At 62.1% G+C, this 17,754-nt stretch overlaps 1 protein-coding gene across 1 annotated transcript; it reads left to right on the forward strand.

The window, feature by feature from the left end:
• Positions 1-81: 81 nt before the first annotated feature.
• On the forward strand, positions 82-14,237 carry CACTIN (cactin, spliceosome C complex subunit). Its single transcript, XM_045804384.2, has 10 exons — positions 82-292; positions 2,802-3,282; positions 6,249-6,344; positions 6,779-6,924; positions 7,777-7,939; positions 8,026-8,140; positions 11,510-11,702; positions 12,361-12,483; positions 12,608-12,891; positions 13,077-14,237. The coding sequence occupies exons 1-10, from the start codon at positions 126-128 to the stop codon at positions 13,565-13,567; spliced, it is 2,259 nt and encodes a 752-aa protein (XP_045660340.1). The 5' UTR covers positions 82-125; the 3' UTR covers positions 13,568-14,237.
• Positions 14,238-17,754: the final 3,517 nt, after the last annotated feature.

Raw genomic sequence — 17,754 nt, forward strand, 5'->3', positions numbered from 1 at the left:
GCGGGACGGTTTCCTTCTCCCGGCTCAGGCGCAGACGGGGCAGCCCGGCACGCGCCGCTGGGGAGGAAGGCCCCCGGCGCAGGCCCCGGATATTTGTGTCAGCGCTGCCGCCACGGTCTCAGCTGATGGGTCGGGATACACGCTCGCGCTCCCGGTCGGCTGGTCGCAGGGGCCGCAGGCAACGGAGCGGGAGTCGGAGCCGGAGTCGGAGCGGGAGCCATGGGCGGCGAAACCGCCGGCGCCGGGACGACGAAGTACGGCGCAGGCGGAGGCGGCAGAGCCGGGAGCGGAGGTGGGGTCTTTGCGTGAACGGCGTGGGGGATCCGGCTCCCGCCCTCGGGGAGCCAGAGATCCTCGAATTAGTCAGAGAGGGCTTCCTGGAGAAGGGGACATCCAAGTGCGAGTCGCAGTTAGGCAGCGAAAGGAAAGCGAGAGGCGCTCCAGGCAGGGCACCTGGTGGTTGGAGGAACAGTAAAGGAGCGCCGCGAGCGAGGCGGGGCGGAGGGGAAGTGGGAGAGGAGGTCGGGGCGGTAAGAGGAGACCGGATCATTCCGTTTTGTGTACAGTGGTGAAGGGTTTGGCTGCTATTCCAAAGGAAGTAGGAAGCCATGGAAAGATTTTTGAGTGATGTGGTCTGGCTTACTTTGTGGAACTTCTTCCGGTTTTCACGTGGGAAAGGGACTGAGGAGGTTGGCGGGAGTGACAACAGGGAGGAGGAGGATGGTACGGTTGTCTAGGCAACAGATGGTGGTGGCTTTCGGAGTGGGAGGCACAGTGGGGAAATGGGCAGATTTGAGAGGTATTTCCTAAGTAGGGGTGACAGCACTTGCAATTGGAAGTGGGTGTCAGACGAAAGAACTCTTGGCGACAGGTGGCAGGCCTGGGATGACTCCTAGGACCTGGGTCTCAGCCTCCCCACGGCCCACAGTCGTGTCTTTTTGAAAATGGGACACCTCTCCAGACTTGGCTTGAGCCTGCTCCAGCACAAAGGGACCAGACGGTACCAGGGACTGAATTCCAGACCTAGGTCCCATGCTGACTCAGCCTCTAACTGGCTGTGACCCTCAGGCCAGTCCCTGCCCCACTGTGGTCCAAGTTTGCTCCTCTGTGTACTCACGACCTCCCTGGGGCCTCTCCCAGCATGCCTTGTCTCCCATCCTGTCGGCTTGTTCACACTGTGGCCACAGGGGCTGTAGTCCGACGTGGCTGATTGCCCTCTGCGTTTGAGAAAGTGGTTTTTCTTTTTGAGTCTCATAAGATCATTGCAACTCAGGACTTCCAAGAAGTTATAAGAAGCAGAACGGAAACAACGCAGACATGGTTTAAACCAGGGCTTGGCAGCCTGCAGCCTGTGAACCAAGAATGGTTTTTACATGGGTTTTTTTTTAAGATTTCATTCATTTATGAGAGAGAGCACTCGGGGGCACGTGCATAAGCAGCGGGGAGGGGCAGAGGGAGAAGCAGGCTTCCCGCTGAGAAGGGAGCCTGATGCGGGACTCGATCCCAGGACCATGAGATCATGACCTGAGCTGAGGGCAGATGCTTAACTGACTGAGCCATCCAGGTGCCCCTGGTTTTTACATTTTTAAATGGTGAGGGGAAAGGTCAGAAGAGGAATAGAATTTCATGACATGTGAAAATTTTATGAGATACTCGAGTGCATTCAAGTTTTGGTGTGCAGAAGTAAAAGCGTATTGGGACCCAGCCGCGCCCATTTGTTCCTGTGTGTCCGGAGCTACTTTGCTCTGCAACAGCGGAGCGGCAGACTTGTGTCCTCGACCGCCTGGCTTTTTACAGAGAAAGTTTGCTGGCACTGGTGTGAGCCCCGGGTGTTGCTGTTTTCCGCATGGGTTCACGTGCAGTAGTAAGTCTTGTTGTCATTTGTGCATCTTTTATATCTGCTGTTTCCTAGTATTTGAATGACAAGAATCAGCCGTCCTGGGTACGTAATTCGAGTTGGCAATGTTAACGAAAATTTGATCAAATGTGTAGTTTGCATGCAGAGACTCCAAAATAATTGGTTTCCATGGTGACTTCTTGACGTGAGCTTAATAGGCGAAGCATTTAACAAAATAAAGAGACGTGGTTGTTCCTCTACGCCTTCAAAGGCCCGTGACCGTTAAAGAATCGATCCCTACAGCTCGTGCATTCCGTTCCCTGTTCACAGTGTTTTTTGCCTGGCTTTTCAGTCCTGCCAGTCTTACTCCAGTTCACTCTTGCCCGTCCTGTGGGACCAGTTTAAACACCACCTTCACCTTCTCCTATAAGCTCCCTCTTGTCACCTTGGGCAGATCAGGTCCTCTGGTTTCTACACGTACAGCTTCTGCACCACCAGGCCCCAGCCAGCTTCCCTGCTCTCCCTCGCTCACTCCCCCTTGTTCCCACTTTTCTAGCCACATGGGCCTCCTGCTGCTTCTTGAGCATGCCAAGTAAATTCCTGCCCCGGGGCCTTTGCTCTCGCTATGCCCTCTTCACGGACCACTCCCTCCCTGTAGCATCCTCCCCCGTTTCCTCCAGAGTTGCCCCAGATCTCCATGTCCTCAGGCTAAGTCACTCTTGTTTGTGACTTCTAGCACTGTCTAGTGGCATGCTGCGTGTCTATTTGTGATAATAATTATTGTGATAAGTTTGTTTATTGTGATGTGAGCCTCCCAAAGGAGGGACCGTCGGTGTCACTGCTGGTCACTGCCGTGTCCCCAGAACTTAGAACAGCGCCTGGCACAGCAGCTGCTCAGGAAGCATCTGTCACGCAAACGACTGACCGGGAGGCAGTAAGCAGACCTTCGTGATTCCCTCCACAGGTCGGATTCGGAGGAGGAAAGGTGGCAGCGGCGAAGGAGGCAGAGCCCAAGCCCCCTGCCACCACGGTGGCGCTCACAGGACCGGTCCTCTCAGTCCGACTCGGATGAGGAGCGGCAGGAGCAGCGGCGGGGCCGGTGGGCCCACCGGCGGCGGACACGCTCTTGGTCCCCGGGCTCCTCGGCATCCAGCTCGGCCTCCCCAGACCGCTCCCAGAGCCCCCGGGAGGCCGCGGCAGCCCTGAGCCAACAGCAGAGCTTGCAGGAGCGGCTGCGGCTGCGGGAGGAGCGGAAGCAGCAGGAGGAGCTGATGAAGGCCTTCGAGACCCCCGAAGAGAAGCGGGCGCGGCGGCTGGCCAAGAAGGAGGCCAAGGAGCGGAAGAAGCGGGAGAAGATGGGCTGGGGGGAGGAGTACATGGGCTACACCAACACCGACAACCCCTTCGGCGACAACAACCTCTTGGGCACCTTCATCTGGAACAAGGTGAGCCTGTGTCCGGCCTCGGCGTGTGGTGCGTGTCCTTGGCAGATTCTTCCTGCCTTTCTCGTGGTTTTGCTTTATGTGCCTTTTACGATTTCTGCTTCAAGGGACGGGATTTAGCACTCACAGCACGCGTTCGCAGGTGCTGCTTGCCGCTCACAGTTGATTTTATACGTGCACACACCCTGGTGTCTGGTGGCTTTTACTGCATGAGCTTTCCCGCCGTGTAGAATTTCAGGCGCTCCACCCAAAACACGGCTAAGTTCAAACACGACTGGAAAGTAGGTTCTCTGCCTCACACTCCCAAGACAGGATTCCGGTTACAGGTGCTCAGTCGTCTCGGTGCTGACGTCTCACAAACGGGTCCCTTACTCGCCAGTGGTGGCCTTGCGCACAGGACTTAGACCCACAGATTTTCTTGCCCAGTTTTGGAGGTCGGATGTTGGCAGAGTCCCGCTCCCTCCGGAGGCTCTAGAGGAGAGTGCCCGCCTGCCTCCTGCAGCTTCTGGTGGCTGCTGGAGACCCTGGGCTCGTGGCTGCTTCACCCCAACCTCCTCCCCTGTCATCATCGTCACATGGCCATCTTGCCTGTGTGTCCCCCTTTCTGCCTTCTTGTAAGGACGCCCGTCATTGGTTTAGAGCCCAGCCTCACCCCATATGACCTCATCTTAACTCATTACATCTGCAGAGACCCTGTTTCCATGTAAGATCCCCTTCCCAGGTTCTGAGGTTGGGAAGGTGATGTATCTTTTCAGAGGACACGGTTTAGCCGTAACATAACATGCATCCGTGACGGGGAGGCAGATGGCCTGGGCTGGTGAGAGGCGGGCATAGTCGGATGCCATGGCATCGGCCACTCACCACATGTACTCCAGACCTTCGTCTGGAGCACGCTGGCCCATGCCACCTTGGGGCCTTGGTACTCACCGTTCCTCCTCTCCATGGCTGCTGCTTTCTTGTTCCTTCAGATCTCAGCTGACCTGGTCCCTCTCCTGAGAGCCTTGTTGGCCCCCCGTGGTCCCGTAGGTCCCGGTGCTGCGTCTCCCCTTCTAGCACTTCACTGACTCACCTGTCCCATGTACTTTCCGGGGCTGGGGGCCGTGCGGGCCGGGCGTGCACCAGTGAGCTGGAGAGGCAGACCCCTGCGGAGCTGGCAGCTTCTGGGCAGGGGGGACGACTGGAAATAAGTAGACTAGCCAGGTGCACGGAGGAGAGAGGGCAGGCAGGCGTCAGGATGCCGTGGCTGTGGTTTAAAATAAGCAAGTCCGGGGCGCCTGGGTGGCACAGCGGTTAAGCGTCTGCCTTCGGCTCAGGGCGTGATCCCGGCGTTATGGGACCGAGCCCCACATCAGGCTCCTCCGCTGGGAGCCTGCTTCTTCCTCTCCCACTCCCCCTGCTTGTGCTCCCTCTCTCACTGGCTGTCTCTATCTCTGTCAAATAAATAAATAAATAAAATCTTAAAAAAATAAAAAATAAGCAAGTCCAGAAAGGTCTTGTTGCAAAGCGGACATCTAAACACAGGCTCTGGTTCATAATGTGAGATTCCCACCAGACTGAGCTCAACGGGGCAGACTCTGCCCCCAGAGCCTGGCGCACGGTTGGCACTCAGTTACGTGTCGAATGAACAAGTTCGGGGTGGTTTGTACACACGTGTGCTCAGGCATTTCCCCAACGAGTCTTTCTTGGAGCCCATGGTGGCTTTGGGGAATTCGCCCCACGGGAGGGCTTCATCAGCCCCTCCGGTGATAAGCACGTGGGGGCTCGACCCCAGCTCAGCCTCTGAGGCCTCTCAAGACAAGCCCACAGTTTGGGCAGCATCACACGTCTGACGTCTGTCCCCTTGTCCCAGGGCCACTGGCTGGCAGCGTGGGCAGTCACGATGTGGAACGCTAACGCACGCTCCCTGCCAGCCTCGTGCAGAGTGCTCTCCGCGCGCCGACTCTCCCTAACGCGGCCTTGTCAGCGTCGGGCCACTGAGTTGCTCGCCCAAGGTCTCCCCGCTCATGAACAGCAGAGCTGTTGTTGGAACCAGGGCTGCCCAGCTCCTCCTCCATGCCCTCAGTTACTCCTCTGTGTGGCTGTAGGGGACAAGTACGGTCACTGTCAGTACGTGCGGCGGCAGGCCAGGCTGAGGCTGGGGAGGCCAGGGAGCGGCCTGGGCATCCGGGGGTGGCCCCAAGCCGGGCAGCCCTGTGTCCTGCTGGAAGCACATTTTCCCGGGCACCGGGGGGACCATTGCACAGCCCTCTGAGTGGGGACAGGGGGGGCGGGGAGTGCTCATCGGAAGTGCAGGCTTAGCGCCCGGCTCAGGCAGTAATTGTGAGGGGATATTGGAGAGCTTGCGGGGTCTCCAGACCCGTACCCCGAGCACCCTCCATCAGGTGAGGACACAGACAGGGAAGAGCCAGTCACCGTGTTGCATGGTGCCCGGGGTCGGTGAGCATGGGGCCATTCCCCTCACAGTGACCCCGGGCAAATGGGCTTTCTGAGTCTGTCTGTCCTTCCATCCCTGGCCTGCCTCTGCCCGCACGCAGTGGGCCTCTGACCTGCCGAGGGCTTAAACCCCGCAGAGCTGGGCCAGTGAGGCTTCTGTGTAGACCAGGGCAGTGGGTCCCACATGAGGTGCTCCCGTGAGTGACACTCAGGAGCCCCCGTGGCGGGCGCTGCCTCCCCTCTGCACGTTAGCGAGCTTCTCACCTGTGCTGGAGGCTGCTCCGGAGCACTGAGTTCCATCATGTTGGGTCTGGGAACACTAAAGGGGCAGCGTCTTCAGTGGAAGTCACTGAGGTGTGGCCGTGGGCAGGTCACTTCTCTCTGTCTCCAGGTCTCATCTTCAGAGACACTGCTCAGCCTGGTGGATCTCGATCTGGATCTTGCGGAGGGGTGCATGGAAGACCCTTGGCGGGTGGTTCCTGGGAAGGTGGGAGAGAGGCGTCTCTGCTCAGTGGGCATATGCTTGGCCCTTCCAGGCCCTGGAAAAGAAGGGGATCAGCCACCTGGAGGAGAAGGAGCTGAAGGAGCGGAACAAGAGAATCCAAGAGGACAATCGGCTGGAGCTGCAGAAGGTGGAGTGGCCCTTAGCCGCCTGCGTGGGGTCAGGAGGCCTTCCCTTGTGAGGGCCTGGCTTGTGTCAAGGGAGACCTGATTGGCTTACACAGAAAGTCCAGGGGAGTCTGGCTGGCTGGCTTCAGGCACAGCTGGATCCAGGGTTTTGGGCCGTGCCTCTAGCAAGCTGTCTCCTTTCTCCTCTCGGTTCTGCTGACCTCTGGGCTTTACTCTCAGACACTCCCTTCAGGGTGACTAGAATGGTCCTGGCTGCTGCGGGCTGCTGTGTTTCCAGCAGAAAGAATGCCCCTTTGCCCTAGGGTCTGTCTGAAGCCTCGGGCTTCCCTGACCCCAGGGTACCCCATGGCCTAAAAGAGTCCAGGGCAGGCCCCACAAGACCCCCATCTGGCTGTTCTGGCCTGCCTCCACCCCCCGTCCTCCCCATGCACCCCAGGTGAAGCAGCTGCGGCTGGAGCGGGAGCGGGAGAAGGCCATGCGGGAGCAGGAGCTGGAGATGCTGCAGCGGGAGAAGGAGGCGGAGCACTTCAAGACGTGGGAGGAACAGGAGGACAACTTCCACCTGCAGCAGGCCAAGCTGCGGTACGTGGGCCACCTCCCTCTGGGCCCAAACACGGAGCCCTGCCTGCCCCAGAGCCTTGCTACACGCTCTTTCCACTGCCTGGGGCCTTCTGCCCTGGTTGGTCCCCCTGGCCCTTCAGGGGGCCACCCACTGCGCCTTTCCGGTGCCAACCCCCACTGTGCGCACCGCTTCCTGTCCACTTCTTTCCTTGAGCCTGTCTCTGCCATTGAGTCGCGTGCCAAGGAGACATCTGAATGGTCCTCGCTCCGAGTCGTGCTGCCACACGAGCGAGCAGGGTGCTAGACCCTGGGCTGGTACGGTCATCCCTCCACCCCCCAGCTCCTAGGAGTGTGTGCTCGTCAGGCCTGGTCACCAACAAGGACTCATGAGCGCCTGAGGCCACACAGCAGGCGTCTGAGCCCCAGGCCTGGCGTGTGTGCCCGGGAGCCCGCTCCTGGCCCCCTCTCCATCCTGCTGTCTGCTAGCCGCACCAGCCCCTGCCTGGTTACAGGGCTCCCTTGGGCTGGACTAGCATCAGCCTCTGACGCGTGTCCCCGGCTGCAGCACTGGGCCTTTGGGTATTCCACCCAAGCAGCCTGCCCACGGGGAGGAGGTGGTCTTCTCTGCCCCTTTGTGTCGCCACCCGCGGGTCTTCAGATGCCATGCTTGCCTATGTCCCGGCTTGCGTCTTCCCCCTGTCTCGCTCCTGTGCCTGCTCCCCCCTCTTCCAGGAAGACTTCCTTGACCACCATCCGCCACAGGCCAGGCTCTTCCCTTGGCTCCCACACGGGTCACTCCTCCAGGGCAGGGTCTTTGGGAGGGGTGGGGGGGTGCATTCTGGGCTCTGACGCGGCTTCCCTGCTCCCTGGCAGCTCCAAGATCCGCATCCGGGACGGGAGGGCCAAGCCCATCGACCTGCTGGCCAAATACATCAGCGCCGAGGACGACGACCTGGCCGTGGAGATGCACGAGCCATACACGTTCCTCAATGGCCTCACCGTAGCCGACATGGAGGACCTGCTGGAAGACATCCAGGTACCGCCCGGCCCCCCGCCTTGCTCACGCCCAGGCCCCCGGGGCCGCCCTTCGCCATGCTCGCCCCCTGCACTTCCCTCCTCCAGGTGTACATGGAGCTGGAGCAGGGTAAGAACGCAGACTTCTGGCGGGACATGACCACCATCACGGAGGACGAGATCGCCAAGCTCCGCAAGCTGGAGGCCTCGGGCAAGGGCCCAGGTAACCTGGGCTGGAGCCAGGGTAGCCAGAAAGCGCCCACCGTGCTCGTGGGGGTACCTGGCTGGGTCTGCTGGGAGCCGCCTCGGTCTGGGTGGCTCCCCAGGGAAACGGGCTCGCTGCCTGCCTGTTTCCCCATCTGGGGTCTCCATGGCCCTCTGGAGGCCTCTCTGGGAGCCACCAGGGGGCAGCAGCAGGTGCTCCTGACCCTGAATGAGTGGGGGCTCAGAGCCCAGCAGCCTGCCCACCGGCTCCCTTTAAACACTCCCTCGGGCTGCACTCCGCTTCCCTGGGAGCAGCGCCCTCGAGAGGCTTGCTTGTTTGGGTTTCAAGTTTCTGCCAGAGGCTTGGTGTGTTTGAGTGCGAGTGGGACTTGGGACTTGACTCCGCTTGTCTGGGAACCCCCTGGAGCCCCAGTCTGTTCAACCTGATATTCTTTTTCCATTCACTTTCTTTCCCTGGAGGGGTCACGCATACACATGACTTCTGGGGGAACGAGTTCTTCATACCGAGCACTGTAGACACTGGGCCCCCACCCACTCCGTGTCAGGAGCAGCCCAGTCATGACCATTGCAGGTGTCCCCGGACATGACCTGGTGTCCCATGGGGGCAGAATCACCCTGGGTGAGAACTGCTATTCTAGAAACTTACAACCAACTGCATTCCCACCCCTCGAGGCCACCGCTTAAACAGCACCCGGCTCCTGTGGGCATCGTGCGTCTGTCCTAGGCTCCGCTGTCTCTTAGGTGTGGTGGTGGCCGAGGAGATGTGCTCTCCCCTCCCCCAAGCCTGTCTTGGTCAGACGGGGTGGGGGGCTGGTTTCCTCGTCTTAGGAAAAAGAGGAACGTCTTTCATCATCTTTGTAAGTGGTGATTGTTTTCCTGCGTCCCCGTCCTCTCGGCAGGGCACATCCTGTAGTGACTTTAGGAGAAGGGAAAGGAAAGTCTTTGCTCTCAGAGACGTGTGAGGAGGTATTTCCTTTGGCGGCAGTGGGCTGGGTACAGAGCTCTGGTTGGAAGGGCACTGACCGGGGCGGGTGCGGCCCTGAGTGCAGATCCAGGCCACGGAGCACCTCGGCGACCTTCTGGGAGCCTGGTGGTCCCTTTTGTCCCCCGGGGATGACAAGACATCTTCAGGAGTGTCAGGTGAAAAGAAACAAGTAAATGGTTGTCACGCCCTGGAGACCGCGCTAGCCCGTGTGACTGAGGGTCATAGTACTCATGGCTACCACCGACCACAGGCCTCCCCAGGCCTCCAGCTCCGCTGCCGAGGTGGCCGGACTCATCGGAGCGTCCCCTCGGGCCTCTTTCTCCTTGTCCCCTTGCCCTCTGTCTCCTTGCACCCGCCTCGCGGGGCTTCCCTTCACTCTGCTGTGTTGGAGCCCCTCTCTCTATGACCCCACATCTCCCTTCCTGGTGCTTTGTGCCCTCATCTCGGTGGGACATATTCTCCAGTAGTTTCGGGCAAAAAGCAGGAAGTTCTTGGACGTCATGCACGTCAGGAAATGTGTTTCATCTCCCCTCTGGCTGGTGGCAGCAGGGCTGAGGATAGAACTCTGAGGGCAGGGCGTTCTCCTTCGGACACCCAAGACCCCGACCCGCCAGCTGGGGAAGAGTGAGGGCCGTCCCGCTGTGTGCCCCCTTTGCACAGCTCCCTGCACCGAGTCCCCGGGCCTCTCTTGCCGGCCGCCGCCACGGTGGGCCCCCTTGCTGGTCGCCCTCTTCTGCAGGTGCTTCCTGTCTCCCAGTGGTGGCTGAGGCCCCGCTTTCCCTCCTCACCTGTTAGGGCAGGGGTCCCAGCTGGCTCCAGCTGTGCTCAGAGGCAGGCCTGCTTTTCCGTGTCTCCTTTTGCCATGATTCCCAAGAGGTCTCGTCTCCATTGTTCCGGGCGGCCTGCAAAGCACCGTCCGTCGTCTTAACAAATTCAGTTGGGCTTTTTTTGTGTGTTCGTCTTGTTGGTAACGGGGAAGTTCTACCTGTACGGTAAGAGTGGGCGTCCGCGGCGAGCGCCCCACTACATTCCCTGGGGGCCTCCCCGTGGTGCTGTCCTCTCCTGAGCGCTGTCCCAGAGAGGGCTCCAATCAGCACAGTGCAGCCGCTCCAGCCCCCGCCGGGATCCAGCCGGGCCCTGTGGGGTCTGGACCTGGGACCTGCCTTTCTTCAAACCGTGGTACAGCAGAGCGTGGCTCGTGGGGGGGCCACGCCGGCGGGTGCTGGTTGTGCGGGTTGTGAGTTCTGTGTGCGTGAACGTGGGATGCGGCCCCACAGGCGGGTGCAAGTTGTCACCGAGTTCAGCTTTAGTCCCGTAATGTTTTTGTGCCTGTCCTGAGTCTAGGGCTGCTTGGGAATGCTCGGCTGTCGGGCAGAGAGGCTGAGTCTCTAGGGACTGATTCCAGGGCCCCACACTGGTTGGCTGGAGGGACTTGGGTTCTTCGTGACCCTGTCTGACCCGCTGTGACCCCGTGTCCAGCGGGAGGGCTGCCGAGGCCAGCTCTTGAGCAGGGAGCATGTGCTGCTCGCGCACCCCTGCATTCACCAGCAGCTGCACACTGAGCCCCTGCGGGCCTAGCACGGTGCCAGGGAGGCCGCATTCTGAAGCCCCACAAGGTCCCTGCCTTGGGGACGCCACAAATCAGGCTTCCAGGCCAAGGGGAGCAATCTGGGAGGCAAAACGGACGAGGAAGATCACGTTGCCGGGGAAGCAACACGTGTGGCGGGGCTTGGTGTCTTTGATGAGTGGCAAGGAAACGGGTGTGCAGAGCTGGTAGGGTCAGGCGGCCCCAGCCCCGCCCTCAGGGAGCTCTCAGGCTACAGGGGAGGGACGTGCACCTGGGCCCGCAGCTCATGACAGGTGCAGGACAGGGGCACATGCTTGCCTCAGGGCGGCGTCAGGACTTTGCAGAGCCTGGGAAATGAGCAGGTCTCCTTACTGGGGGAAGAGCCAGGCCTAGAAACGGTAAACCACTTACGCCAGATCACACAGCTGAGACTGGCAGAGTAGGATCTGAATTCCCGAGAGTCTGGCTGTCAGGCAATCTCTCCTTACTCTTCCAGTGGGGGTGGGGGTAGCGGTGGGGGTGGGGTGGCAGGCCGAGCATCCCAGGCTGAGGCGCTCAGACTTGACCCGAGGGTCAGACCAGGGAGAGGCTGGAAAACACCTGCCCGGCTCCCCCTGGCCCATGGAGTCAGAACCATCCCAACTATAGGGTCCGTGGCCTGGTGCCCCCCCTCCGTGTGTTAGAAGCATCCAGCCAGAGGCAGGGGTGAACTGGAGGCCGGGAGGAGTCAGGACCCCAGGACCGGAGGAGGGACAGTGTGGGCAAAGGGGAGGGTCAGGACCCCAGCCCGGTGCTGAGCAGCCCGTCCCCTGCAGGCGAGCGGCGAGAGGGGGTCAATGCCTCGGTCAGCTCCGACGTGCAGTCGGTCTTCAAGGGCAAGACGTACAGCCAGCTGCAGGTCATCTTCCAGGGCATCGAAGGCAAGATCCGGGCCGGGGGCCCCAACCTGGACATGGGCTACTGGGAGAGCCTCCTGCAGCAGCTCCGTGCCCACATGGCGCGCGCCAGGTCAGCACTGCCCCCGGCCTCTGCGGGGCACGGGAGCCGGCTCCACCGCGGCCTGGCTCCTGCGTGACCTCGGGGAGCCCCCACCCCCTGAAGTCGGGGTCCCGGGCAGCTGGCAGGGCCTCTGGGGGGCCGGCCTCCGGCAGCGTCTGACCTCAGTCTCACCGGGGTCAGCAGGCATCACGGCGGGGGCCCTGAGGCCACCCGCCTTCCGCCCACCCCACACCCTCTGTGTACAAATTCTCAGCGTGTTTGGCCGCGCTGTGTAAACACGGCGCCCGTCTGCCGCTGACCACACGGAGTGTCTCTGGGTTTACGCCCCCCTGCTGGTGGCCTGCGGCCTGTGCAGCCCAGCTTGGTGGCTCCGTGGCACACGAGTCCTTCCTAACCGTGGAGTGCTGCTCCCAGCAGGGTCTGGGACCTGAATCCCATTTTTCTCGTGGCTGAAGCCTGGCCCCCAGCGCACCCCCCTCCCCCGCAGCCGTAGACCTCTGTAGGGCCCCAGGCGCCCCCCCGCCCCTGTGCTCCAGAGTCCGGAGCCTGAGGACACGGCCTGGGCCGGGGCCCCGTGCTGCTCTCCCGGCCTCCGGGACCCTCGCCACGGAAGGGTGTCAGGACAAGGGCCGGGGGGCGGGCAGGTGACCACCAGCCTACGTTCCAGGCTCCGAGAGCGGCACCAGGACGTGCTGCGACAGAAGCTGTACAAGCTGAAGCAGGAGCAGGGCGTGGAGAGCGAGCCTCTGTTCCCCATCCTCAAGCAGGAGCCCCCGTCCCCCGGGCACAGGTAGGCCGCCTCCCGTCCCCTGCCTCCCACCCCGCAGTCGAGAGCCTCCTCAGGGGCCCTGGGCCAACCCCCCCGACCCCCCCCCCCCCCCGCCCGGCCCAGCTCAGCCTGCTCCCTTCCGCAGCCTGGAGCCTGAGGACCCAGCGCCCACTCCGCCCGGGCCCTCCTCCGAGGGCGGCTCCGGGGAGGCTGAGGCCGAAGGGGTGGCGCCCGTGGAGGGAGAGGCGGACGGGGAGGCGGTGCTCATGGAGGAGGACCTGATCCAGCAGAGCCTGGACGACTACGATGCGGGCAAGTACAGCCCCCGGCTGCTCACAGCCCACGAGCTGCCGCTGGACGCGCATGTGCTGGAGCCGGACGAGGACCTGCAGCGCCTGCAGCTTTCCCGCCAGCAGCTCCAGGTCACAGGTGCGGGGGTGGGGAGCTGCCCGGGGGCCCCGTACGTCTCCAGCCACAAGGCTCTCCGGCCGCTCGCCAGGGGACGGGTGGAGACGGCCAGCACCGGCCCGGGCCTCCGTCTGCCTCTGGGGTGTACGCCTGGGATGGGGGAGGCCAGGGCCCCTGCGCCCCGGCTCACGCAGCTCTGCCTGCAGGGGACGCCAGCGAGAGTGCGGAGGACATCTTCTTCCGGCGGGCCAAGGAGGGCATGGGCCAGGACGAGGCGCAGTTCAGCGTGGAGATGCCGCTGACGGGCAAGGCCTATCTGTGGGCCGACAAGTACCGGCCCCGCAAGCCGCGCTTCTTCAACCGCGTGCACACGGGCTTCGAGTGGAACAAGTACAACCAGACGCACTACGACTTCGACAACCCGCCGCCCAAGATCGTGCAGGGCTACAAGTTCAACATCTTCTACCCCGACCTCATCGACAAGCGCTCCACGCCCGAGTACTTCCTGGAGGCGTGCGCCGATAACAAGGACTTCGCCACCCTGCGCTTCCACGCCGGGCCGCCCTACGAGGACATCGCCTTCAAGATCGTCAACCGCGAGTGGGAGTACTCCCACCGCCACGGCTTCCGCTGCCAGTTCGCCAACGGCATCTTCCAGCTCTGGTTCCACTTCAAGCGCTACCGCTACCGGCGGTGACGGCCGGGGCCTCCCCTCGCCCGGACTCACTTTCCCCGGGGGGAAGGGGGGGGCTCACCGCAGAACCTGCCCCGCGTCGTTGACAGGACAGGGTGCCGGGCTCTCGAGGGGCAGGGATCCGAGTCCAGGGCAGCTGTGGGACCCCCACCCCTGGCCCTCACTCAGGTTGGCCTGGTGCTGCTGTGGGTCGGTCTCCCCCCCACCCCCACCCCGCCCCACCGGTGGGCGTGGAAGACCCATCTGCCATCGGGACCGGGAGCCTGGTCTCTCTGTGTGGCAGTGGCACCCCCATCTAGCCTGGGTGCCCCCCCATGTTGGGGCAGCTGCATTCTTGGAGACCACCGCCCCGCCAGCCCGAAGCTGCTCTCGTGTCCCCGTGTGTGGCCCGAGCTTGGCTGCAGGGCTGACAGGTGTGGTCACCACCCACTCACGCTGCCCAGAAACGTCTCTTCCGACGCCTTGTTCCAGAGACGTTTCCAGCCTGACGGGGGATGAACCCCGGCGCCGGCTCTTCCGACGGCCGCACCCACACACCCCGTTCCGTCTGGAAATGTTTTAGGTGGTTTCTCTAAAAAGACTTTTTTTTAGGTGGGGGGGAAATATCTTATTTTCATTTAATTGGTCTACTCATGAAGTTGCATGTTTTTTTAATAAACACTTTATTTTAGAATATTCTAGAGTTTCCGAGACGCTGCGCAGACAGCCTGGAGCCCCAGGCCCCGCTGCACGCAGTCGCCTTGTTTCTGTCTGTGTAGGCACAGCACACCCGCTACAACTGGGGCGAGAAGACCTTTAACCATGGCACTTTAAAAATAGCCAGTGGGGGTCCCTTAGGAAGCTTCCCGCTGTCCGCAGGTGTCCTTGTCTTTGCCCGCCCACGGCATCACCTCCCCCCCGGGAGCGCCTGACCCGCTCGAGCGTGGATGCTGGGAGGTGAGGATCTGCTCTCCCAGGCCAGGGGATGGTGGTCTGTGGTCGTCGGGGGGGGGGGGGGCGGGGGGGGGAGTTCTGGGCCAGGAGGGGGGCGGGGATGCTGCTGAGCGCCCCACAGTGCCCAGGCCATCCTCATGACAGAACCGTCTGGCCCAGTGTCCATGGCCACCACTGACCGTCCCCGGGCCACTGGTTACCCCCAACCCCATCTTAATACTACCCCAGAGTGCCTGGTAGAGCTCAGGCCTCTCCTTTGTCCTGCCCCCCCCCCCCCCCCCGCACATGGGAGCAGGGCTGGGCCACTCAGCTGGGAGGTGGGTCTGGTCAAGGGGCCTCCACAAGCTGTCCTAGCCACACCAGCCTGGTGTAGGGCGGGGTGGCACACGAGCACTTCCGGCCCCTTCACCTGCCCTGACAGACATCAGTAATCACTGGCTGCCAGAGCCATCTTCCACGCTGCTGTGCGTCTAAGCAGTTGGTTCCAGGTGATTCCTGGCCTGCTCCACCGTCACTGTGCACGGGGCAGGCTCCTGGGCGCAGGGCTGGATCCCAGCCTGGCTGTGTGCAGGCACCATCCTGCTCCATGCAACAGCGTCTGTCTGTCTGGGTTCTGAGGCTCGCACAGACCCACGTCTCCAAGCCTGGAAAGCGGTGGTCAGAGCTGGATTCTCTGGCTGGGAGGGTCCCACCTCCCAGGTCACCGCCCACGTCCCAGCCTCCACCTGCTCCCAGGAGAGTCCCAATTCCTCCATCCCCTCTGCATCCCAGCAGCACGTGGACCCCAGGGGGACAGCTGCACCAGGAGGGGAGCAGAGTGACTCTCCGGGCGCATGTTTAAGCCGGGAGCCCCGGTCTGGAGGGAGGAAGGCCGGGCCCAGACACCCCCAGACCAAGGGGTCAGATCGCAGCACGGGGGTCATTGGGTCTGGGGGCCCCAGATGTCACACGGAAGGCTTTGCAGAGATGGGGTGCAGGAGCCGGACTTGGCAAGGCAGCACGGGGCTGCTGGGCAGAGGACAAGGCAGCAGGTGCTTGGGGGGGCAGACGACCAGCGGGGTGACTGCAAGCCCAGCAGCTGGACTCCGGCCAGGTCCCTGGGGAGCCTTAGAGGGTTGTTGATCCGGATGGGGCTGTGAGCTGGGTGTCGGGGACCCTTCAGGCTGACTGGAGGCACCACAACCACCCAGCTGCCCCTTGGCCCCCACCCCGCCGCAGGGTCCACCCAGGGCCTTAAACTGCCCCCAACCCCCACCCCATCCTTTTCCTGCCCTTGGCTGTGGAGGCTAAGAATAGATCCTCCCTGCCTGGCCCCCACCGGAAACCAGCCCCGGGGGGCGCATCCTGAGCCTGGCCTCTGTTCCCACCATCTGGTCCTCCCTAGCCTCCGAGCTGAGTGAGTGGGGCGGGGTTGGGGAGGGAGGCCGGGAGGGGGCGGAAGCCGGAGCTATGTGCAAATCCCACCCACCCGGGGCCTTGGATGCCTCATTTCCTCCCTCTGGACCTCAGTTTCCCCTTCTTTTTTTTTTTTTTTTTCAAAGATGTTATGTTTTTAAGTCCTCTCCGCACCTAACGTGGGGCTGGAAGTCACAACCCTGAGATCAAGAGCTGCGTGCTCTACCGACTGAGCCGGCCAGGCGCCCCTCAGTTTCCCCATCTTTCCCCCACTGCCTCGAAGAGTTGTGGTGCTGCCCAGACTCAGGACAGGCCAAGGGCCCTTCTCCGACGCCGGCTGTGGCCGTTTCCCAGAAAGGACACTGTCCTTGTTATCTCGGGCAGAGGAAGTGGGAAGGGAGCAGTGTCCTTCAAGTCCCCCCACATCTGTGGCCCCAGCTCCACGTCCTCTTTCCACCACATCTGCTTGCCTTGTGATTTCCCAAAGCCTCGTACTCCCTCTCCTCCCCAAAGTTTTTAAAGGTAATTTCTGTCACAACGATACCTCTTTGCCCCAGGGGACTCCTATTCATCCTACAAAGCCCCAGTTGTCACACCTTCTTCCCTCAGAATGCCTTCCTGGTTCACCTCTGGGCCGCTTTCAGCCTTGTCACTTCCTCTGGCCCCAGCCTGACCGCAGGGGGCTGGACTCTGTCCCGCTCTGTCTTTCTCCAGCGGGAGGGCATCCTCGAGGGTAGAAATGATGCAGAATTGTCCCACCACCACGTGGACTAGGACACAGAGTTGCTCTTAAAGAGGGTTGGGGGGTAGCAAGACTGCCTGTGCGAGCAGGGCTTTACAAAGGAGGGGCCTTGGAGCCAGGGCTCTGCCAGATGCTTGAGTTGGGGAGACCCCTTACCAAGGAGGAGAAGTTAAGAGTTAACCGCTGAATCCTCAGTGCCTCAGACAATGGGATAGGACAGGGGAGGGGCCGTCTGGAAGGACGCTGGGTGGGGTGTGCGCTAAGGCCTGGAGGCCGGAAGGATGGTGGGGTGGGGAGCCAGAAAAGGGTGTCAGGACACGCAGGGCAGGGGAGGGCAGAAGCACGGCCTCCTCACTCAGAGCCAGACCTCGCATGTCCTTCCCAGGCCCCCGAGGACTGGGTGGGGCAGGGTCAAGGCCAAACCAGCTAGTCCTGGCCCACTGCAGGCCCGAACCTGGGGCCAGTGAGGTCCCGGGTCGCCCCTTCACGCCCAAATCCTCGTCTCCACGCGGCTTCAAAGGCTGACCTCGGGCCTGTGGACCCCCTTCGCCCACCTGAGGCCCAACCTTACTTTTCTCCAGGGCAGCCTCTGGGGGCCTTGGCTCCAGCCACGCCCGGCCTCATCACCCTCTACTTTTGTGACCCATGAGACCCCGGCCCAGAGCACTGGGTCTGGGGGTCTTCGAGGAAGCCGACGCTGCCTGGGAGCCCCTTGCCAAGCCCTGCTTCCAGTTCCCTGGGTTCACCCGCCCTCCCTCTGCGGGTCACTGGCCTGGGCTTCCTTCCCACCCCGCACAGGGGTTGGGGATGGAGGGGGTGGGGAACGGACCTCCTCAACGCCCCCCGCAGGGGTTGCCCTTCCATCTCCAGCCCCACCGCCATCTCCAAGTCTTTGTCCTCACAGGACCCTCCCCCTGGAATGCCAGACCCACCACCCCGCCACTGACCTGATCCGGGAGAAACCCTGCCCGAGCAGGATGCCCACAGAGCTGCGCCCTGAGCGTCTTGGCGCCCCTCCCCTCTAAACAGACCCTGCATTGATTGGGTACCTACTGTGTGCCAGGCCCCAGCCCACCAGGTTCGCCAGCGTAGAGCCCTGGGCGGGGGTCTGGGCGCCTCG

This window comes from Ursus americanus, chromosome 14 (genome assembly GCF_024610735.1).
Source record: "Ursus americanus isolate L20-20 chromosome 14, mUrsAme1.1.p, whole genome shotgun sequence".
NCBI lineage: Eukaryota > Metazoa > Chordata > Mammalia > Carnivora > Ursidae > Ursus > Ursus americanus.

What these genes read in the sequence shown, in the direction of transcription:
- CACTIN (XM_045804384.2), top strand. Translation starts at nt 126, where the DNA reads ATGGGTCGGGATACACGCTCGCGCTCCCGGTCGGCTGGTCGCAGGGGC. An exon ending in CGGCAGAGCCGGGAGCGGAG is followed by an intron (nt 293 to 2,801) that starts GTGGGGTCTTTG and finishes TTCCCTCCACAG; the next exon opens with GTCGGATTCGGAGGAGGAAA. An exon ending in ATCGGCTGGAGCTGCAGAAG is followed by an intron (nt 6,345 to 6,778) that starts GTGGAGTGGCCC and finishes CATGCACCCCAG; the next exon opens with GTGAAGCAGCTGCGGCTGGA.